Source organism: Bos taurus, chromosome 2, assembly GCF_002263795.3.
Source record: "Bos taurus isolate L1 Dominette 01449 registration number 42190680 breed Hereford chromosome 2, ARS-UCD2.0, whole genome shotgun sequence".
Classification (NCBI taxonomy): Eukaryota; Metazoa; Chordata; class Mammalia; order Artiodactyla; family Bovidae; genus Bos; species Bos taurus.
In genome coordinates, this window is record NC_037329.1 from 26,618,723 (window position 1) to 26,643,477 (window position 24,755).

At 37.7% G+C, this 24,755-nt stretch overlaps 1 protein-coding gene across 1 annotated transcript; it reads left to right on the forward strand.

Moving 5' to 3' along the window:
• Window positions 1-5: 5 nt before the first annotated feature.
• Window positions 6-24,555, forward strand: CFAP210 (cilia and flagella associated protein 210; the record flags this gene model as incomplete). The annotated part of the gene is made up of 9 exons (XM_010801941.4): window positions 6-276; window positions 1,932-2,158; window positions 5,120-5,293; window positions 5,389-5,582; window positions 10,122-10,278; window positions 13,897-14,036; window positions 16,434-16,626; window positions 17,292-17,456; window positions 24,102-24,555. Coding segments are annotated over 9 exons (1,866 nt in total), but the record flags the coding sequence as incomplete, so codon positions are not given.
• Between the last annotated feature and the right edge of the window lie 200 nt (window positions 24,556-24,755).

Consider the following 24,755-nt stretch of genomic DNA (forward strand, 5'->3'; position numbering starts at 1 on the left):
GGCCACTCGTACACCCGGCCTCGACTTTCCGCGCAGGCGCAATCTCCCTTCTCCAGACCTATAGTCTACAGCTGCGCGTTCTTCGTTCCTCGGGGACGATTACCGTCACTTCCTGTGGCGTTGCTAAGCAACTGCGTGGTTTGGCGAAAACTCTGCCGCCTGGAGGCCGTGGAGCTTTCGCTTCAAATCGCCTTTCCAAGCCTGAGAACGCCGCGGGCACCCTAGAGATGCTGGTGCGATTCGGAAGGCGCAGTGGACAGGCGAAGGAAAGCGCGGGTGAGCTAAACTGGCCCATCCCGGCACAGGGACTGTTTCTGGTTCCCAAGCACGGGGGGAGAGGCGAGGGTACATTACCTTCTGAAACGGGCTGCACCAAATAAAAACAGCACTGTGGGCATCTTTGGGCTCCGTGTAAATTAGACAGTTTTGACCATGGATGGGTGGGTAGGTGGGAAGTTTACAGAAATAAGGGTAGAGAAAAGAAGTCAGAAACTTAACAGTTGACTGGTCTAGCTGGTCTGGACCTCAAGCTGCGCCGTTGCAGCTCCAAAAGTCTGGTGTTTGCTGAATTCTCTCGCACTTAAGCTTTGTTATTCGTTGAATGACTTGGAATGTATTTTGGAAATATAAGTGATCTCATTAGAATGTTGTGAACCTACTGAGTGCTCTTAGGAAAGTGTCTTAAGGAAAGTCTCATTTTATTCAAATCTAGAATGAAGGTAATGTCTCACCCTACGGCATATACTTTGATGTATCAGTGTAAAAATAATGCTGTTTAAGGTGGATTAACTCACATGACCTTTTATAAAAATTTGATTTTGTAATAGAAGTAGCTAGAACATTTAAAGAACTCTTTATTACTTTGAATGATTTTGGTTTCTTAAGTCTGTAAATTCCCAATTAATGTTCTCATGGTAACATTAGAACCTTGGGAACTTAGACTATCTTCATGTCATTGCTGCTGCTGCTGCTGCTGCTAAGTTGCTTCAGTCATGTCCGACTCTGCGACCCCATAGACGGCAGCCCACCAGGCTCCCCTGTCCCTGGGATTCTCCAGGCAAGAACACTGGAGTGGGTTGCCATTTCCTTCTCCAATGCATGAAGGTGAAAAGTGAAAGTGAAGTCGCTCAGTCCTGTCCGACTCTGAGCGACCCCATGGACTGCAGCCTACCGGGCTCCTCCGTCCATGGGGTTTTCCAGGCAAGAGTACTGGAGTGCGGTGCCATCGCCTTCTCCGTGTCATTGCTTCAGTAGCAATCAAATCCCTTGTGCCAAGTGAGAGCCAGCCATTCTCCCACCCAGTGGGCACTAGTGCATATATATGCTGTGGAAAACTTAAGAAGTACCAGCAGAGGATCATGACATGTAGGAGACAGTACTCAAGGGGCACGTATTGAAAAAACACAATTGTTCTCACATATTCACTTTCTTGTATATAAAGTACTGCACTGGGAGTTCCCTGGTGCTGCAGTGGTTAGGACTGGATGCTTTCACTGCCTGGACTGTTTGCAATCCCTGGTGGAGGAACTAAGATCCCACAAACCTCAGGGAGCAAAAAGGAAAAAAAAAAGTGCCGTGCTAAAATATTTACCTGATAGATTTAACTCTGGCAGTTGGTCCAGAAGTTTGCATCTGAGCCTCACTGCTAAATTATATCTTCATTTGGAAGATGTTGATACTGAGATTCCAAGAAGTTAAATAACTTGCCCAAGTTTACATAGTAAGGAATTGACTGAGCAAGGACTCAAATTTATGTCTTCTGATTTTAAAATCTTGTATATTTTCCACTTAATCCCAGCTGTTCTTAAGATAACAAGAATAAAATTATTCTTTGAAACAACTTCCAGATAGTATGCCAATATAGAAATGTCTATGAAAAATCACTTAAACTCTTCTTGAAAGCTTTTAACTCATTTTTAAAAATTTATTAGAAATGAAGAACTGTGAAGAAGATCCAGTTCTCTATCCACCTCTTCTGCCTACCAAAGTAGATCTCCGGCAGGTCACCATAATTCCACACAATGAGTGGGAAAGGATTCGAGATAGCCTAGACAGTTTGACAAGAGAAGCAGCATGCCTTCGTGCAGAAAGAAAAGCAAAGAAAGAAATGCATTTACGATCCCAAGAAGTGGTAAAACACTGGACTAATACATATGCAGTAAGTATTAACCATCTCGGAGTACACATGCACTGAAGACTTACTCTTCTTAGTACTCTTTTATAAATATTTTAAAGATGCAAAATAGCATTACAGTGCATTGAAACACATTTTCAACAGCTTTATTTAGGTATAAGTGGCATACAGTAAACTGGATGTATTTAAAGTGTACAATTTAAGATTGGATGTGCTTATTTACTCCTGAAACCATTATTATAATCAAGATAATGAACATATAATTGCCCCCCAGAAAGTTTTATTGTACCCCATTTTACTTCCTCTCATTCCTCCCCATGCTTCCTCCAGTGTCTCCAGGCAACCACTGATCTGCTGTCTATTATAAATTTAACTCACACTATTATTTGGAAATTCTTTCATGTTTTGTATCAATTATTAATTCATTTTATTGCTGAGCAGTATTCCATTGTATGGATATAACACAGTTTGTTATTATGCTCAGTTGTTGATGGATGAACATCAAGCAGATATTGACATTTGACCTGCAACAGAAAGTAAAGACAGTTTTATGAATTTTACTTCTTTTCCAATCTGGGTGTGTCTTTTAGTTCTTTCTTTCTCTTTCTTTTTGCCTTATTGTACAGGAATGGATGTTTGATTTTTAAAGTGCTTTTTTTTTTTTTTTGCTTGTCTCTGTTGATGTAATCATGAAGTTGTAATTCTTAATTTTGTTATATGGTGAATTGATCAGTATTCAAACATTGAAGCAAGATTGCATTCCTGGGATAAATGTCTGCTGGTTATATGTTATCTTTTTGATGGTTTCAGTTTGTTAAAATGTTAATTTTTGCATATGTATTGATGAGGGATATTGAACTGATGAGGGATATTGAACTGATTGAACTTCTTGAAATGATATTGGTTTTCTTGAAATGTCTTTGTCTGGTTTGGATATCAGGGTAATGCTGGTTATTGTTACGATGGAGGATTGTGCAGAAACACAGGTCTTGAAACTGAGGAGCCAAGGAGCTTCTTGAGGTATCCAGGCAGCTTCATCTGCCGTTGATTTGTCTGCCATTCCATCTTTTTCTAAAATGATATATCTCTTTGCTGTGCCGTTCTCTGTGCATCTGTAAGATTCTCTACCTAAGAGGTACAGTAACCTGCGTTTTAGTGCCATGTACATGAGTGGGAATCTACTTCAAAGTGGGGAGGTATCCTCTGACTCCTTTTATTATTTCACCTGGGGAGAAATGCTGGGAAAAGATATTCTCATCCCCCTACAACACTTGCCTGGATCATTGAGGAACTGAGAGGCAGGAATTTTTCCTGTTTTCTAGTAGAATTTTTAAAACTCTGTGCAAGCATAATATCTGCTTAGAGAGTTCTCACTTTTCCCTACCCCCCCCAACTTTGCATATTTCCTCACTATATTGCAAGGTACATTATCTATCTTTGGGAGGGGACACAGAAAGCTTGTCTTTTCTTGCTTTAGGAACAGTGTTCATAATTTATGAATTCTCTTTTTTCTAAAAGAGGGAAGAGTTACATCATGACTGATATCATATATGTAATATAATATGTGACATTCTGAAAAAGGCAAAACTTACAAGGAAAGAAAACAGATCAGTGATTCCCAGGGGGTACAGGTGGGGGGAATAGTTGACTCTAACAGGACATGAGGGAATTTTAGGGGAGGATGGAACTGTTCTATAAATGACTATGCATTTGTAAAACTGTATGTTAAAAGAGCGTATATAACATATACTGTAAAAAATTTGATTTTAGAAAAGCCCTTGGTCCATAAATAGATGGGGGTGTGAAATATACTCCCTGTTTTTTTTTTTTTCCTAGAAGTACCACACTACACCTAATACTTTACACTTTCATGGGTGTTAAAGAAGAAAAAAAATGTAGTGAGTGTAATAGAAACATAATAATAAAAACTGCAGTATAGGCACAGGGATTGGCAAAATGATTCATCAGTAGAGAGAGCCTAGAAGCAATCCTGTGTTATACATGGGAGCCTGCCATGTGCTAGAAATGTCATTGCAAATTAAATGGAAAAAGATGGAAATTCCATAACAGATACTGAAATAATTGGCATATGGAAAAAATGAAATTATATCCCTATGGCACAGAATATACAAAAATGAATTTCAGCTGGATTTAAGACCTAAATGTGGAAAATGGAACATTTAAAAATAAATCATAGGATAGCTTCAAGGTTTCAGGGTAGGTGAGATTTTCTTAAGATGTAGAAAGTATGACCCATAAAGGAGAAAATGACTTCATGGATATGAGACATTGACTACCTCCTCAGGGGTGTAGAAGAACATGTGAAATATGCTGTTGTTGATTTTTTAAAGGGCTTCCCTGGTGGCTCAGTGGTAAAGAATCCGCCTGCCAATGCAGGAGACACGGTTCCATCCCTGATCCAGGAGGATCCCTCGTACTGTGGAGCAATCGAGTCTGTGCTCCACGACTATTATTGAGCCTGTGCTCTAGAGCCCGGGAGCCACAACTACGTAAGCCCGCACGCCCTAGAGCCTGTGGTCCCCAGCAAGGGAAGCCACCGCAATGAGAAGCTCGCACACCACGAGAGAGGAGTCCTAGCTCACCGCAAAGAGCCCTTGCAGCAACAAAGACCAAGCACAGCCAGAAATAAATAAATAAATAAAGGGACAAAAGTAGCAATATTATTTATATAGAATGGAATTATGGAAGTAAGTGTGAGAAACTAAGGTAAGTGTTTATCTTAGAGATTCCAGGTACAAATGAGGATTGGAGGGAGAGTTCCATTATATACTTTTGTAATATTTTGGGTTTTGAACCATGTAAATGTATTACCTAAAAAATTCAATTAAAGATTAGCTCATAAGTATAACCTCTTATTTATTAATGGTATGTGCAAATACTCAGGGAAAGCTCTAATTATAATGTTAAATTTTGTAAGGTTAAATTACAAAATGAAAACAGACTACTGCTTTTATCTTTTTGTAGGGGATGAAAGAACAGAAACTTGAAGCCAAAAAGAAGCGTGATGAAGAAATAGAAGCAGAAAGACAAATTCTTGATATAGAAGAAGCAATATACAAACAAGGAGAAAGGAAAAAGGCCATTGAACTTGCAAAGCAATACCAATTTTACCAGACAGAACGAGTGAAAAACTTTCATGTACTACTTGGGTTTTCTTACATTTTATATATATTTAACACCACTGTATATAACTAGACTTCATTTTCTTAAAATATTGCAATTTTTTTTTGTAGTCAGGACTACTTCTTAGTAGAGTTATGAAAGAACGGGATGCACAGATTGAATTCCAAAAGAGTAAAATAAAATCAGATAAAAAATGGGAGGAACAAGTGAAACTCAATGTTGAAAAAGCTTTTAAAGAAGAACGAGAAAAAGCAGAAAAACAACGCAGAGAAAGAGTGGCTCTTGCTAAAGATCATTTAAAACAGTATGTATATATAAATTACCTTTTTTTTGTACCTTCTTTTTCTTGTAATGGATATAGCTTTTTTTTCTGATTATAAAAGTAACGTATGCTGATATACTTAATAAATAGAAAAAAATACAAAGAAAGAGGTTAAGAATCACTATTACTCCTTTGGTGGCTTAGTCGCTAAGTCATGTCTGACTCTGCAACCCCATTTACTTTAGCCTACCACGCTCCTCTGTCCATGGGGTTTTTCAGGCAAGAATACTGGAGTGGGTTGCCATTTCCTTCTCCAAGGGATCATCCCAGCCCAGGGATCGAACTTTGGTCTCCTGCATTGCAGGTGGATTACTTCCTTATCTAAAAATAATATATTAGTTACAATTGTTATAATAATGCCACAAAATCTGGTGGCATTCAACAGTAAACATTTATTTCTCATGTGTGTGTGGGTTGTTTGGGCTTGGCTGGGCAGCTTCTCTTCAAACTGTAGGACAGCTGGGTTTGCTTGTTACTGCAGTAAAGGCTCTGATCCTATTCCATGTGGATCTCATTTTGAGGTCCAGGATGAAGGGACAGCAAGCACCAGGGGAAAATTGTTTTTACGGTATTGACAGATGCAAAAGAATGAACCCAAGCTTGCAAGCACATGGCTAAACCCAAAGAAAGTCAAAGGGTAAGGAAATACACTTGGCCTACCATGAGTCTCAAGTCACATCACCATGCTGACTTCAGTGGGACAGAGCCATAGACCTACATGCAAGTGAGGAGTGAGGGAGTCCATCTTTTTGAACAATAATCTAATCTAACACAATAATTTGTTATTGTCTTGGTATGTAGCCATATAGATTTTTTTGATGTTAGTGGTAGAGAGGGTCTCATTCACTGAAGTATAATTTGTATTTAATAAAATCCACTTTTTAAAAGCATATTGCTGGGAATTCCCTGGTGGTCCATTAATTAGGACTCTGTACTTTCACTGCCGAGGTACTAGGGTTCAATCCCTGGTTGGGGAACTAAGATCCCGTAAGTCATGCCCTATGCCCCCGCAAAGCATAGTGCTGTATAATCACCTCCAAATCAAGATGTAGAACACTTGACTGCCCCCCAAAATTCCCTCATGCTCCTTTGCATTAAGTTCTGTCCCCCACCCTTGGCCCTTGGTAATCATTGATCCACTGATACAGACTTTTTTTCTGAGCATGTATACTCACATTTTATAAAATAAAACTAGACCTACAGTATTGTTTTATGAAATGTTTTTTTCACTTACCAGTAGTCTCTGTGCTCAGTCTTGTTTGACTCTTTGTGGCCCAATGGACTGTAGCCCACCAGTCTCCTCCGTCTGTGGAATTTTTCAGGCAAGTATACTGGAGTGGGTTGCCATTTCCTACTCTGGGGGATCTTTCCGACCCAGGGATCAAACCCGTGTCTCTTGTGTCTCTTGCATTGGCAGGCAGTTCTTTACCACTAGCACCACCTGGGAAGTCCCTAGTATGTCATGAAATCTTGCCATGTTGGTAAATGGAAATCAAAGCTGATTTTTTTTAAAGTAGCTATTATTGTACATATGGAGAGGAGAATATTTGGGTGTTATTTTACTTACTTTTCTAAATAACTGATGCATGCACATAGGAAGAGGCACAAAGGGGATTTAGTGAAAAGCCTCTTCCTTGTCCATCAGCCACCTTGTGTGAGATCATTTTCTTCATACTATAGTTTAAATGTATCAATATATACATTGTATTAATGTATACAAAAAAATAATACTGTTTGTGGACATTTTTACCATTTTTAAAGAAAAAATATTTTTATACTTAAGTATTACATCATTAATTCATTCATCATTATTTTTAAATATAATTAAATAAAATAGGCTATAAATTAAAAATCACCAGAAATGCTGTGATCCAGATTAAGCACTATTAACATATGAGTGTATATTCATCTGCTCTTCAAAATTTTCTTTTAAATTTCACAAACTATAAATGAATAATCAGAGAAGGCAATGGCACCCCACTCCAGTACGCTTGGCTGGAAAATCCCATGGATGGAGGAGCCTGGTAGACTGCAGTCCATGGGGTCTCGAAGAGTCAGACACGACTGAGTGACTTCACTTTCACTTTTCCCTTTCATGTGGTCACACAGAGTTGGACACGACTGAATCGACAGCAGCATAAATGAATAATATGCCTGTTGTTTCCAATTCAAGCAATATAACAAAATTTGGAGTAAAATTTAGAATTTCTTCTTTATTTCCACTCTATTCAATGTCTTTAACTTTCATTTCGCTCTTCAAAAATAGCCATTATTAGGCTTCCCTGGTGCCTTAGTGGTAAAGAATCCACCTGCCAGTGCAGGAGACACAGGTTTGGTCCCTGATCCAGGAAGATCCCACGTGCGGCAGAGATAGTAAGCCCGTGTGCAACAACTATTGAGCCTGTGCTGTAGAGCTCAGGAGCCAGTAGTGAGCCCTTGCACTGCAGCTACTGAAGACTGAGTGCCCTAGAGAATGTGCTCTGCAACAAGCGAAGCCACCTCAATGAGAAGCCCACACACTGCAGCTAGAGCGTAGCCCCTACTCCCTGCAACTAGAGAAAAGCCCACGCAACAGCGAAGACCCAACACAGCCAAAAATAAATGAATAAAAAAATTTTAAGTATCCATTATTAAGAGTTTTATAGCTGTCACCTCAGAATGTTTTATTGTAGTTACTAATATTTATGTTCAGGACAATCTCTGTCCATGGGATTTTCCAGGCAAGAATACTGGAGTGGGTTGCCATTTCCTCCTCCAGGGGATCTTCCTGACACAGGGATTGAACCCACACCTCTTATGTCTCCTGCATTAGCAGGCAGATTCTTTGCCACTGAGCTACCTGGAATGTGGAAGTATATGTTAATCATTGATTAATTGATTAAAAGGTGATGATGAGTGTATTTATATATATTAGATATTAATTTATTAGACATATTGCAGATTTTTGTCATCAGTATTTGGAAAATATGGCCTATTTTATTGTTTGTCTTTGATCAGTATGAGAATCTGCCTGTGACTCACAGTGGGCATGATGTTCAGTTCAGTTCAGTCGCTCAGTCATGTCCAACTCTTTGCGACCCCATGACTCACAGCACGCCAGGCCTCCCTGTCCATCACCATCTCCCGGAGTTCACTCAAACTCATGTCCATCGAGTCAGTGATGCCATCCAGCCATCTCATCCTCTGTCGTCCCCTTCTCCTCCTGCCCCCAATCCCTCCCAGCATCAGAGTCTTTTCCAGTGAGTCAACTCTTTGCATGAGGTGGCCAAAGAACTGGAGTTTCAGCTTCAGCATCATTCCTTCCAAAGAACACCCAGGTCTGATCTCCTTTGGAATGGACTGGTTGGATCTCCTTGCAGTCCAAGGGACTCTCAAGAGTCTTCTCCAACACCACAGTTCAAAAGCATCAATTCTTCGGTGCTCAGCTTTCTTCACAGTCCAACTCTCACATCCATACATGACCACTGGAAAAACCATAGCCTTGACTAGATGGACCTTTGTTGGCAAAGTAATGTCTCTGCTTTTGAATATGCTCTCTAGGTTGGTCATAACTTTCCTTCCAAGGAGTAAGTGAGGACAGGGCAAATAAGGGACTCTGTGATGCCAAAATCTCCCCAAAGATTTTTGATCGACACCTTTAAAAAAATTATTGTAAAGACACTTAAAAAGTAAGATGAGGTTGATTACATCAGGGAAGTCCCAAATGTAAGCTTCGTGAGGGCAGGAACATATGTTGATTGGCTGGGCGGGATGCGTGGATGCATAGACACAGGCAGCTCAGGCTGGAGTGGTCTTGCCAGTATGCTGAGGATCAACTACCAAACGTGGGCAGAACCTGTGATAAGCCACTGATGGTGCATGCTCCTGGTGGTGATGGTAGTGGGCCTGAGGGTGTGGGTTGAACAGAGCTGGTGCTAAATCCAGATCGGAGCTCTGCAGTGAGGAGGCTGCTCAGGCGTCTCTGAGGAACTCACACGCAAGCCCTGTGAGAGAACCTGCGCTGGATGACTCACCAGTCAGAGGCATCAATAGTTGGTGTTAGCCAGGGGGAAGATAACAAGCAAAATGGCCAGCAGGGTAAGGAAATCGTCGCCTTTCTTCTGTCAAACCCCATTTTCTGAGGGGCCAGGTCCATAGCTTAGATAGTGTCTTGTAGTGCTGAAATCGAAAAGCAGACGGGATTAGGGACTCTTCTGTAAAACAGTGTCACCATTTCAGCATACTGTCTATTGTTCAGTTAACCGGTTCTTTCTAAAGGAAAGAAACATTTGAATCTGGTGAAAGACTTAATTTTGGTGAGTAATGAAACATATTTGAAGAAAGAAAAATAATTGGCAATCCTGGGATAACCAAGTTTGGATTTGGTTTTTATCACTGCTCTTTACCTATCTGTTCTTGTCCCCAAAGAAATCCTGAAGTTTTCCTTTACAGCTTCAAATCATCCCAGTAAGAATCTAATTCATTTCTATTTCTTTATATTCTATTTTTCTGCTTCACTCTTTGTTTTTTTTTTTTCTTCAGAATAAAAGAACATGAAGAGGAAGAAGAAAGAAGGAGAAAAGAGGAAGAAAAGGATGCTGAGGAAATAAAGCGACAGAACTCATTATATGAAATAGAAATGAAAAAAAAACAAGGAAAGAAAAAAGAAGAGATCAATGAAAGCAGGAGACTATTTTTTGTAAGTAGATAATACTCAGAAATGTATCTCTTCAAGAAATGTACAAAGTCCAATGCCTAATTTTCAGTATATTTTTTATAAACAATAGTGGAGTAGAAAACAAGTTTACTATTTTTAAATTGGATTTCTAGGTATACTTTGAGGGGAACTATATTTGCTGTTGTTTCACATGTATGTGCTTTTACTCATGAACAAGAATTAAGAGAATGAGACTTTTTGTCAAATGAATTTTCTTATCCTTAAAATGAGAGCTGTTACAAGCAACGAACGGGGTGATATATATTCAGTATCTGCTGCACTATTAATTTGTGCTCAATAAATGGTAATAATTGTTTTATGGTTTTTATAATTTATTTTGTAATTTTTAACATCCTTTTCTTTATAAAGTTATTTTTTTATTCTTAAGTAACATATTCATTGTTGTTGTGTCTGACTTTCACGAAGTTACATACATCCAGATTTAAAACATCAAGCATCACAAAACGCTTAGAGTAGCAGTCCTTGCTCCACTTCTTCTGCTTCTTGGAAAATTATATTCTAAATAATCTACATATTTTTAAAAATATATGAAGCTTTCAAGATATGTATCTTGATTTATCAGTTTTAAATGTTTTCTGTCTCTCTGCCCCAAAGAGGATTTAGCTCTTTTCCAATACTACCCTCTTCTCATTCTCCTCCCTAAATAATCAGGGTATAATTTTAGTTTAATCATTATTATGATTAAATGAATATTGTTCATCAAAGAGTTAATATACTATGACTGTATTTTTTGCTTCCGTAAATATGTTTGTGATTAAAATAATTGTCATTGTTTTCATTTGCTTTAAAGTTGTATACCTCAATTTTTTCCATATGTTCCATGTTCTGTCAAATGGATGATACTAGTTTTCAAGTGTTCAGCTAAGTAATATTAAATTATCTATGTTATTGGTTTTTTGGTGCTCCCACGTCCAGAGTCCCCGTCCTCTGCCTTCTGGACTGTTCGCTCTCTGGGCCTGCTGCTCAGCTGCCTTCTGGGCCTTCCCTGTGCCGTTTCCTGGGTCACACAGCTCCTATTTCCTCAATCTTAAGCCTTCCTCTTTCTTGGTTTATTCCTTCATCTTGCTGAAATACATCCTTGAGTAGCTTCTGAAGAAAGGCTACAGAGGTGAGATTTTTGACTTCTCACCTGGAAAGCTTATCCTCTAAGGTAATGCTTGCTTTATAGTTTGGATGTAGGATTCCGGGTTCAGAATTCAGAGTTGTGTATTTACAGTTTCTTAATCACCTAGCTTTCAGTGTTGCTATTGAGAAGTTTTATTCCATTTATGGTCTTCATCTTATGTGTGTAAGCTCCTGTGTTTGGCTTTTTCTTTCCTTCTCTCTGTTTCTCTGGAAGCTCTCAGAGTCTAAGATTTCACAGGGACATACCTTGTGTAGGTCTTTTTCATTTTGCTAAGCACTCAGTTGATGCTTTAACCCATAAATGTGTCAAGTTTTTATTTCTTCTATAATTTTGTCCCTTTCTATTTTGTTTTCTCTGTTCTAGAACCCCTCTGGACTTTCTGAAGTGATGCTCTAATTTTTAAAAAAATGGTTTCTCATATTATTAGTTAGGGTACAAGCATATAACAGAAAACTCGAAAAATGTAAAAACTTACAAAATAAATTGCAACAGTACCTTAAAAATTAAACCTTTATTTGAAGAGCAGAGCTAATCATTCCAAGGCTGATATGATTCCTCCAGAATCAACAAGGAATGAGACAGCTTTTCTTTTTTTGTCTTCCTGTACTCAGAACAGAGGTGGCTTCTGTTCTCAGGATTGCCTCATGGCCTTGAATAGCTGCTGGAGCTCCCACCCTCCTGACCAGACTCCAGGCAGCAAGAAGAAGAAAGGATGAAGGACAGAAAAGAGTGTTCTATCTTTTCTCCTTTTAAGGAACTTTTTCAGAACTCCCACTTAACCATTTCCATTAAATCTCATTGGTTGTAATTTAGTGACACCTCGCTGAAAAGAAAGCTTGGAAATATAGTCTTCTAGCTGAGAATATTGCCACTCTGAACAAAATCTGAGTTCTGCTACTTATGCAGAAGGGAAGAAAGACTCTTTGGTAGGCAGTTAATTATTCCTGCCATTTTTGTTTTGTTTTTTTTTACTTTGAGAGTTATCCTCAACTTTGTCTTCTAAATCTTCTACTGAATTTTTAATTTTAGTGATGAAAGTTTTAATTTCTAAGTATTATAGAATACTAGTAATATCATTATTCCTTTTGCATGAAGTCTTATTCTTGGTTCATGAATATAATATTTCTGTCTCTCCAAGTCACTTTGGAATAGGACAGACCTGTTTTGAATGCTAACTTGGCTACTTACTAGCTATGTGACCTTGAGCTGAGGCTTCCAACTTTTAAAAAATCAGAATTAACTTTGTGTTAATTCTACTCTTTGCTTATTATAAAAATCCTTATGAACATTACAATAACTTAGAAAAAACAGTAAAATAAAGCTTTTAAGAAATAATTCGAAAAAATCACTTTTAAGAGTTTGATATTTTCACTACCTTTTCATGTCAACTAATCTATCTCCTAACCAGACTACAGGCTTTTAAAAGTAATATCCCATAAAATAGAAGAGTACTTAAGCATAGTAGGTACATTGTAACCTTGAGTTATAAATATGTTGTAATAATAAATAATTGCACCTAGTAACTTTTACCTTGAATTCACTTCTACTTTTGGTAACAGAAGCACTCATCTATCTGTATATCCTGGCTGTTGTGTTTAAAGGCACCTATTATTGTGATGGCTAACTGAGGTCAGGTAGTAGAATATATTCTGATATGAACAGATTTAAAATTTTTGTTTAAAAAATGACCTAGTTTAAAATTTTTTATTAGAATATACATCTGTATAATTTTTTGTGTATGTGTAAAAAGAAAGCCTAGACAAGAAATTAGTTTCAGAGTAATTGAGCCTGGTGGGTGGAATTAGGCATAGGAAGATAGTAGTGTGGTAGGAAAAATTTTACACTATGTGTTTTTAAAATATTTTAAATTTGTATAGCATATGACTATATTAACTATTCAAACATTGAATGAGATTACAATATATTTACTGTATTTTTAATTATATTAATAGTATTGTTTTAAATTACATAGTTGTAAAAAAGAGATATTTGAAAAGAAATACAGAAAATTAAGAAGATGTAAAAGTCATCTATAATCTCATACCCTAGAGCCAACTACTGTTAACATTTGATGCATTTCTTCCAGGTATATATTCAATATAAACTTATATGTGCATGAAAAACTAAAATACACTATGGTAATGCTTTATATTCTGCTTTTTCCTCCTACTTACTGATTGTTATTTATATCTTTCAATGTCCTTGAGAGCATAATTTAACTGTTTCTCCATCATTGAATATTTAGAAGTTGTTTTCAGTTTTTCAATATTATAAATAACTCTGAGATGAATTACATGGTACATGAAATTTAATGCCCAGCTATGATTATCTCCTTGAGATAAATTTCGAAGAGAAATAATTATATTAGAAGCTGACCATTTGACAGATTCCTATTAGATATCTATATGTTGAGACTTTGCTTTGTGATAACACAATTTCCCCCCTACACCCAGGAACATTTGAATGATAAACATATCATCAAAGCTGTAGAACAGCAGCAGCAAGAGGAAGAAGATGAAAAGATTAGAAAATTTATCAAAGCAAAAAAGCGTCTAACACAAATGGGGAAAGAGAAAGAAGCTGAAACACACAGGTCAGTGTCTAAAATAATTTTTGTGCTTAATAAAGTACTATCTGAAATTATTTTAAATCAGAAGTTGTGATATGAGAGTGCAGTCTTTAGGAATAAAGATCTTATTATTTTATGTATATCAGGGCATTTAGTGACTTGGTGATTTCAGCTTGGAGCATGCGAATTGGGGTTCCCTTGGAATATTGATGTCATCTATGTGGTTCAGTTCAGTTCAGTCACTCAGTCATGTCCGACTCTTTGCGACCCCATGAATCACAGCACACCAGGCCTCCCTGTCCATCACCAACTCCCGGAGTTCACCCAAACTCATGACCATTGAGTTGGTGATGCCATCCAGCCATTCATCCTCTGTCGTCCCCTTCTCCTCCTGTCCCCAATCCCTCCCAGCATCAGTCTTTTCCAATGAGTCAACTCTTCGCATAAGGTGGCCAAAGTATTGGAGTTTCAGCTTCAGCATCTGTCCTTCCAATGAACACCCAGGACTGATCTTTAGGATGGACTGGTTGGCTCTCCTTGCAGTCCAAGGGACTCTCAAGAGTCTTCTCCAACACCACAGTTCAAAAGCATCAATTCTTTGGCGCTCAGCTTTCTTCACAGTCCAACTCTCACATCCATATGTGACCACTGGAAAAACCATAGCCTTGACCAGACAGACCTTTATTGGCAAACTAATGTCTCTGCATCTATATGGCAGATGACTGGAAATACTGAACATCTCTGCTTTAGGAGATGGGTATGAGAGCTGTATAAAAGCTGGAGATGGCTTTATGAGCCATTGATATACAAGTGGCAGCTGGAACTGTGGGTACAGGTGAGCTCACCTAGGGGGAGTAGAAAAGAAATGAAGGTGACATAGTCCCTATGAAAATCCATAGTTAAAGGTCAAATGGAGAACAAAGATAATATGAAGACCAAGGAATAGTTTCCAGACAATGGAGGAAAAGCAAAGAAACTGCAAAGGGGGTGTGTGTGTGTGTGTGTGAGAATTTAGTAAGGAGAGAGCAGTCATCAGTGTTAGATGACTAGAGGGAGAGAGTTTTAAAATACAGCACTCGTCAGATGTAGAGGTCATTGCTTACCTTAGTGAGCAATTTGGGATGAGATGAGTGAAGATACAGTACATCGTCTTTCTGTCTAGATTATGCTTTTCACTTGTGCAAAACCCTCTGGTGGCTTCACACCACACTTAAGAGTGTTGATTATGGCCCATAAGGCCCTGTACCCATCCTAATTCCCAGTGACCCTAACTCCCTCTCCCAAACCTCATCTCTTCCTGTTCTCTTTCTTTCCCTCTTCATCACTTAAACTGAATTTCTCCTGTACCCTCTTTGGGAAATGCTCACCTCCCTTGACTCTTTCAGATCTTTACTCAACTATTGCCTTCTCATTCAGGACATCCCTGTGTTATTTAAAATTATAACCCCACACTCCACATTGCTTATCACTTTACCTGCTTTCTTTTTTTCACTGGTGCTCCAATACTATTTTAATTATTTAGTTTGCTGTGTCTCTACCCCAACTATTGTGAAAGCTCCACAAAGGCAGAGATTTTTAATGTTTTTGTTTACTTCTATGTCCCAATAGCTGCAATAGTCCCTGGCACATAGTAGATAATCAATAAAAGTCTTTAGAAAAACACTTGTTTTTGAAAGCCTAGGTGAAATGTGACTTTTTCCATGAAGGCTTCCTTTTTTCATTTGCTCACATCACTGTCTAGGTTTATTGTGGCATTTATCACCTTTTGCCTGCATAGTTATTTACATAACTGCCTTTTCTGCACTTTTTTTATTCATTAATTTTTGGCTGTTCTGGGTCTTTGGTGCTGTGTGGGCTTTTCTCTAGTTGCAGGGAGCAGAGGCTGCTCTCTAGTCATACTGCATGGGCTTCTCGTCGCAGTGGCTTCTCTTGCTGTGGAGCACAGGCTCTAGGGCATGTGGACTTCAGTAGTTGTGGTTGGGCTTAGCTGCTCCATGGCACGTGGGGTTTTCCCGGACTGGGATCAAACCTGCGTCTCCTGCACTGGCAGGCGGATTCTTCAGCACTGAGACAGCAAGGAAGCCCTTTTCCCACTTTAGATCGTCACTTCCTTGGTGCGCGCATTGTGTCCTTTCTCTTCGTTTCTCCAGTGTTGCTTTGCAAATTCACTCAGTGATCAGTGAATATGTCACAACTCAAGTTAAGTTTTTGCCCAATTTCCTAAACCAAAACGCCCCCACTCCTTTAACAGACAGGTAGTTATTGTTGATGACGTGCCAGGCACTTTGCTTGGCCCTGAACTAGAGAGAGGACTTAACCCAGTGCAAAAGGAAAGTTAAATTTATCTTCATTTAAAGTATATTGGCTCCATAACAAAACCATTCTTGAAGACTTGACTAGTAAATGGTTATTTTGTTACAGGCTAATGGAGGAACGGAGAAAAAGGATAAATAACTTCCTGAGTAAGCTAATGAAAGAGAAATTTGACAATGAAGATTTGATTATTGCTAGAGATATTGCAGAAGCTGAGGCTGAGTGGGAAAAAAGAGAAAGAGAAAAGTATGAAAAAAACAAAGCAGAATTAAAAGCAATCGCAGAACATAGAGCTCTTGTGGTAAGCAATTCACTAATGACAAGTAAAAATCAAACAAAATTGAGCCCTTTGCTGTACTTTTCCCTAACTTACTCCCTCTGCTTCTCTAACAAAAAACTAAGAGATTTGAAAAACAATATATAAAATTACCTTCCAATATTCTTGAAATCAGACCGTTTACTTTCTAACAGAAAATGACATGATAATTACAAATAAGATCTTTATAGATGCAAAGTAATAGTCTCTTCTGTTTCAGAACCGTCTGAAATGTAAAAAAGTTATTAACTTTCATTTGAATGGTTTTAAGATAAACCAAGTAAAAATTACCCCATTGTGTTTCTGTGTATCTTAATACTTCAGAATTTACCCCTTACATGACTGACTTTCATAAGATTTAGATAGTTTTTAAGCATTATAGTAGTTATATAATGCTATAAATGTTTCCCTATTTTGAGATGGTCTTGCTTTTCTGTTCCTATATTTTTTTAAACCAATATCATTCTACTTATGTTTTCATTGTTTCTTGATATTACTAGAACAAAAAGTAAACTGGCCATGTGTGAGTCACCCCAATTTTTGGCTCTTTCATTGCGCCTGGCTGACTTTGCCCTTGGAACTTTCTAACTTCAAGGCCGTTGATTGCTAAAAATGGTTTTTTTTTTTTCCTTTTGCCTTCTATCATCTAGATGAAGAATAAAGAGGAAGAAGAAAGACAAAGGAAAATAGAAGCTACAGAACAAATGCTAGCTATCTTAAAAGCAGACCAGATTTTCTGGGAGCATGAAAAGGAAAAAAAGCAGAAAGCTGATAAAGAACGTCGAGAAGTTCAAGATGCCCATATTCAGCAAATGGTAGTTATTCCTAAATGTTTATACTTATAAATATGTAATATAGATTTAATGAGTTTTGTTTCCCAGAACAGTTTTATAAAGTAAGATTAGACAGTTGCTATGGTTATGACACAATAAAATGTACTACAAATGTGAAGTTTCTTTTTATCAGTATTGAAGTTTCCATACTAGGTTTATGTCTTTCGACAGATATTTATCTTTCTTTAGTTTCAATTGCGTTTTAGTAAATGTGAAAGAAAATACAAATGCACATGGCAGGCCATGATGCTTCTTTTACTTTTTCCCCTTTTATAACTATTATCCAGAGAATATGTTGATTGGGATCTCATAGGTTTCGTATTTGAGGTGAGTGGTGGTCCCAGAGATTTTAGAACATGTATGCAGGACTGGGCATGTAATCATTTGTTTCTGAAAACTGTTTTCCAGAATAGCTCTACCATTTTCCATTCCTCCCAGCAATGTATGCAAAGACAAGTTACTCCACATCCTTGCTAACACTTGTTATTGCCATCTTTTAACAATTCTAGTATAGTGTTATCTCATGGTGTCGTTTTGCATTTCCTAACAACTAAAGATGTTGAACATCTTTTCATGTTCTTTTTAGTTGTTGTGTGCCTTACTTTGTGTTTACTTAAACCTTTTGCCAGTTATTTAGTTGGGTCGTTAATGTGGTGAAATATGCATAAAATTTACTATTTTTAATCATACAATCCAAGGGCATTAAGCACATTTATACTGAGGTGCAGTTGTCAACACTGTCCATCACCATAACTTTTTCATCATCCTCCTCTGAAACTCTGTGCGCTTTAAAGAGCAACTGTCTTGTTCTACCTTCCTCCCAGTTCCTAGTAACCACTGTTCAACTTTTTGTCTCTGTGAATTTGCTATTCTAAGTACCTCATATTAGTGAAATCATACAGTATTTGTCCTTTTTTCTCTGTCTTATTTCACTGATCGTAGTATCTTCAAGGTTCATTCATATTGCAGCATGTGTCAGTTTCATTCCTTCTTGATAATATTCCATTGTACATATACATCAGATTTTGTTTATCCACACATCCATCAATGGATATTTGCATGGTTCCCATATTTTGGCTATTGCAAATAATGATTCTATGCACACTGCTATATAGACACACACCTGTTTGAGTTCCTGTTTTCCATTCTTTTGCTTATATACCTACAAGCGGAATTGCTAGATCATATAGTAATTCTGTCTAGTTGTTTTTCAGAAACACCATAGTTTTCTACAGCAGTTGCATCATTTAACGGAGCCACCAGCAATGTTCGAGAGTTCTACCTCCTCCAAATTCTCAACACTCGTTTTCTGTTTGTTGTTGCTTATCATAATGGATCTGAAGTGGTATCTCATGGTTTTCACATGCATTTCCCTCATGATTAGTGATATTGAGCATCTTTTCATATACTTATTGGCCATTTCCATTCAGGCTCAAGACTTCCTTTAGCACATTTTATGGCACAGGTAGCCTAGTAATAAATGTTTTTATGGAGAAGTCTTTTATCTTGCTTTCATATTACTGGATACAAAATTAACTGGATGTCATTATTTTTTCAGCCTTTTGACTGTTCCAGTGTCTTCTGGCGTTCACCATTTGACTGGAATCTGTTAATATTGTTTGTCCCCTGTATGTGATGTGTCATTTTTCTCTCGCTCTCTTGCTCATTACAAGCTTTTTTATTGTGGCTTCCTGTAGATTGACTGTGATGTTTTGAGTTTTTCCTATTTGAGATTTGTGGTGCGTCTTGGATGTGCTACTTAATATCACGAAATGTGAGGTTTTTTTTTTTTTTTACTATTTCAAGTATTTTTTCCTGCCTCTTTATCCTTTTTTTCTTCAGGGACCCAGTTTGCACATGCATAGACATCTGATATTGTACCAGGAATCTGACATTCTGTTCATTTTAGTCAATAATTTTCTTTTTCTTCAGATGGGATACTTTCTATTGACCTACTTTCAACACTGATTCTGATGCTGAGCTCCCCCGAGTTTTTCATTTCAGTTATTGAACTTTCAACTCTACAGGTTTTTTTTTAATAGTTTCTAATTCTGTGATTCCCAATTCACTTGTTCTGAGCATATTTCTTTTAATTTACTGGATATTTTCATAACTGCTTTGAAATCTAATTGCCAAAGTCAATATGTAGTCTCATTAATAGTTGTAACTTTTTAAACTATTAAAGTTACAATTGTTTCTGTTGAACTTTCTTTCCTGAAAATAATATAACATTTTCCTATTTCTTTGCAGTGATTTTTGGTTGAAAATCAAACACTTTATATAGAATATGTTGCAGATTCTGTTTTATTCTGAGGGTTGTTGCTTTTTTAGTAGGCAGTTGTCTTCCCTGGATGCAAACTATGAAATCTGCCTTCACCACAGTACCTCTGATGTCTTTGGTCACTTTCACGTTTTAAAGCCTGGATCCCTAGGGTTCTTTCCTCACTGTACTGGTTTTGTTTGACAGTCATCCAGTAATATGGGTAGAGGTTTATGTTCAGACACCTTTAGCCAGTAAAGCTTTTACTCCCGTGCCTGCTATGAAAGCTGTGTGCAGGTTGAGATTGGTAGTCCAAAAATTCTCCTGTGTGGATGTATTCTTATCAGTCAGGAATGTGTGTAGATTTACCATTACAGCTTTTCTCTCATTCCAGAATCTCCTCCTCAAATTTCTAGCTATTTTGTCACTTGGCCCAAATAGAATCTGCCATCATTGTCCAGTAATCTGCATGTTTTCACCACCTGAGCTAGAGGGATAGCAATGCCCTCCAGACAAGAAAAGTTATGAACTTGTACTTCTTACCTTCTGATCTACTTTTTCATGAAAAAACACTTCTCAAGCAGTAGCCTGTGCATAGTCATTTACCAATGCTCTGAAATGGCTGACTTTAATAATCAACTTTTCTGTGGAGTTTTGCCCAACCTCATGTGGCCATTATCAGAAGTAGGATCTGCCATATTATTTTGAAGCAAATACCAAATATCATTTTATCAATGTATATTTCAATGTATATATCAGTATCTATCTCTAAAACCCAGGGACTCCTTCAGTTCAATTCAGTCGCTCAGTCGTATCCAACTCTTTGCGACCCCATGACTCACAGCACGCCAGGCCTCCCTGTCCATCACCAACTCCCAGAGTTCACTCAGACTCATGTCCATCTAGTCAGTGATGCCATCCAGCCATCTCATCCTGTCGCCCCCTTCTCCTCCTGCCCCCAATCCCTCTCAGCATCAGAGTCTTTTCCAATGAGTCAACTCTTCGCATGAGGTGGCCAAAGTACTGGAGTTTCACCTTTAACATCATTCCTTCCAAAGAAATCCCAGGGCCCATCTTCAGAATGGACTGGTTGGATCTCCTTGCAGTCCAAGGGACTCTCAAGTCTTCTCCAACACCACAGTTCAAAAGCATCAATTCTTCGGCGCTCAGCTTCCTTCACAGTCCAACTCTCACATCCATACATGACCACAGGAAAAACCATAGCCTTGACTAGACGAACCTTTGTTGGCAAAGTAATGTCTCTGCTTTTGAATATGCTATCTAGGTTGGTCATAACTTTCCTTCCAAGGAGTAAGCGTCTTTTAATTTCATGGCTGCAGTCACCATCTGCAGTGACTTTGGACCCCCCCAAAAATAAAGTCTGACACTGTTTCCACTCTTTCCCCATCTATTTCGCATGAAATGATGGGACCAGATGCCATGATCTTAGTTTTCTGAATCTTGAGCTTTAAGCCAACTTTTTCACTCTCCTCTTCCACTTTCATCAAGAGGTTCTTTAGTTCCTCTTCACTTTCTGCCATAAGGGTGGTGTCATCTGCATATCTGAGTTTATTGAGATTTCTCCCGGCAATCTTGATTCCAGCTTGTACTTCTTCCAGCCCAGCATTTCTCATGATGTACTCTGCATAGAAGTTAAATAAGCAGGGTGACAATATACAGCCTTGACGAACTCCTTTTCCTATTTGGAACCAGTCTGTTGTTCCATGTCCAGTTCTAACTGTTGCTTCCTGACCTGCATATAGGTTTCTCAAGAGCAGGTCAGGTGGTCTGGTATTCCCATCTCTTGAAGAATTTCCCACAGTTTATTGGGATCCACACAGTCAAAGGCTTTGGCATAGTCAATAAAGCAGAAATAGATGTTTTTCTGGAACTCTCTTGCTTTTTTGATGATCCAGCGGATGTTGGCAATTTGGTCTCTGGTTCCTCTGCCTTTGCTAAAACCAGCTTGAACATCTGGAAGTTCACGGTTCACCTATTGGTGAAACCTGGCTTGGAGAATTTTGAGCATTACTTTACTAGCGTGTGAGATGGGTGCAATTGTGCGGTAGTTTGAGCATTCTTTGGCATTGCCTTTCTTTGGGATTAGAATGAAAACTGACCTTTCCCAGTCCCGTGGCCACTGCTGAGTTTTCCAAATACGCTGGCATATTGAGTGCAGCACTTTCACAGCATCATCTTTCAGGATTTGAAATAGCTCAACTGGAATTCCATCACCTCCACTAGCTTTGTCTGTAATGATGCTAAGGCCCACTTGACTTCACATTCCAGGATGTCTGGCTCTAAGTGAGTGGTCACAGGATTGTGATTATCTTGGTTGTGAAGATCTTTTTTGTACAGTTCTTGTGTGTATTCCTGCCACCTCTTCTTAATATCTTCTGCTTCTGTTAGGTCCATACCATTTCTGTCCTTTATTGAGCCCATCTTTGCATGAAAAGGCTCTTCAGAATTAACATAATCACAATTGTTATCACATCTAAAACTTTCAAAAAAATGTAACATTTAACATTCAGTGTTTTCTCAATTTCCACCAGATTGTCTCATGAATTATTTAGTTTTTTGAGGATGAAACAGGGTCCATATATTCTATTAGGCTGATTGATATATCTTTCAAATTTCTTGTAACCTGTAACTCTTCCTTCATCCCCATCCTTCTTGTTCTTATTCTCCTTGTCTTGTTTATCTTGCAATTTGTTGAAGGACCTGGGTTTCTCGTCTTTTATTATAGTCTGGATTTTGTGGGCAGCCATGCAGGGTAGTATAGTTCCTTACATTTCATGCGAAATCCAAGGTAAGTCAGATTCAGGCTGTTTTTTGCTGAAAATCCCTCATAATTGGTGTATATTTCCACTAGGAGGCATGTGATGACTGTCATCTTACTTTCTGTGATACAAGCAGACTTTGGTGATTGTTACCTAGATTTAATTCATAGGTGGCAAAATGTATTTTCTCCTTCCTTCTCATTGATTGCTTAAGTTTTCAAATAAATTTTCATGATCGGCAATTGGTTTCCCTTAAATATAATTTTAAAAGACAGGATAAATATTTGATTTTCACTTGAGTTTTCAAATAATTAGCTCTCTAACATCTCCTAAGGTATTTGTTACTTTACCTGCCATGTGATGATTTTTAGGATTTTAAACCAATCAATATTTTACAAATCTGTATTTGATGTATATAAAGTTTGAGGTACCAGTCATATGATCATTATGGTTATCCTTTCCTTCCACTCTCATTTCCTTTCTGTACTTAAAATACGTTTATCCCTGTTCCCTCAATGTTTCTACAAAACTGCTACCCAGTCAGTTTATCCCAGTTGCTCCTTGTCAAGATCCCAAATTTCAGCATTTTACCATTGCTAAGACAGCTTTTAGCCTTTTTTAAAAATTCCTAATGTTATTTAATGTCATTTTCTATTTTTTCAAACTCCTGGTGTCTGTCCCTATTCAACAAATAGCATAAAAGTCCTAGTGTTGAAATACAGCATTCTAATAAAAATTTGGTATTTTATATTGAATACAAAATAGTTGTACTATTTCATCACAAATTTCAGTTTATGATTTTAAGCTGAAGTGTCTGGTTACTGATTTTGAAAAATATTTGCATGAATGTTATAATAATATATTCACAAGTGATTTTTTTTATAAACTCAGCACTTCTTAAAATGCATACAATGAAAAGCTGTCAACCAAAATATAGAAATCTTTAAAAAGCCATTAGTCACTTCGTGTAATATAAACAGTTTTTGTAAATTATAAAAAGAAAAAAATGAAATGCTAGTAAACTAGTTTTTGATAGGTTGCTTATTCTACCTAGTTTCTGATCAACCTACATTGATAAATGTCACCTGTCCAACTTGAGATTCTTAGGAAACAGAGAATGTAACTAGTTTACCTTAATTCAGATCTTCATTGGAGATTGAATCTTACGTGGCTGGGCCACATGGTGCACGTGGCTGGTTTGGGATAGAAGGTTTGGATGCATCCTTTCAGGACAGCGGATGGACTGGGACAGTGATTGGTATGCCTTCTATACTTGTGAAGAAAACACACCTTATAATTGGTAGAAACGGGCTTTTAAACTTGGTTATTTTAATCTTAATTTCATGCTATATTATTTGAAGATGTACAATCACATAGTAAGATAAGCTTCACTGAGCCACTGCTTTGAACATATTGTGAGAAGCATGGGAGAATTTCTGAAATAAATTATGTAGTTAAGTCAGGACTTGTCAAATGTCAATGAATTTAAAAGCTCTATCTACAACTTCATATGCTATGTGTGTTTAGAAAATTGACCAATTTTCTAAACACATCAGTATGTAATTATATTTTCTCTTTCCCAAACAGGCCAAACATAAGTTTAATGCACTGCAAGCAAAACAAGCAGAATCAGAGTACTGCAGACTTACTGAAGCACTTGTGGCTGAAAAGGAGAAGGAATTTCAGGATTATGCCAGAGAAGTAATCGAATCTGAATCTGAATCGACAAAGAAATATATTTATCCTCTTGTAAAAGCTGTACAGGAAGGACCTGGAGGTGGCCGTGGACCAGTTTTAGTGGACAGAGGTGGATTAAGACCCAGCTATCAGGCAAATGATACCACTGGAGTCCAGCTCCCTTTTTATAACTCTCCGGGATCGAAATATAATAATTTTCAAAAGTCTAAGGGAAGGCTAGGTTTTACATGGTAGAAAAAAGTTTATTTTTAAGATTAAGAAGACTAATTTGTAGCTAATCTGAGCTACACACTCAAGTGAATTATATGGTTATAATTTGTTAATAAAGCTGCTTTTCATCTAAGTACAATTATGTCTGACCTAATTGATTCTTCCCCACTCAAGATTAACTCCGATTCTCTTTTTTATTCTGATAAAAGATATATACAACAAAATGTATAATTATAGCTATTTAAGAATATTCAGTGGCATTAAGTATATCCATAATATTTTACAACCATTACCATTTATCTAGTTCCACAAGTTTTTCATTGTTCCAAATGG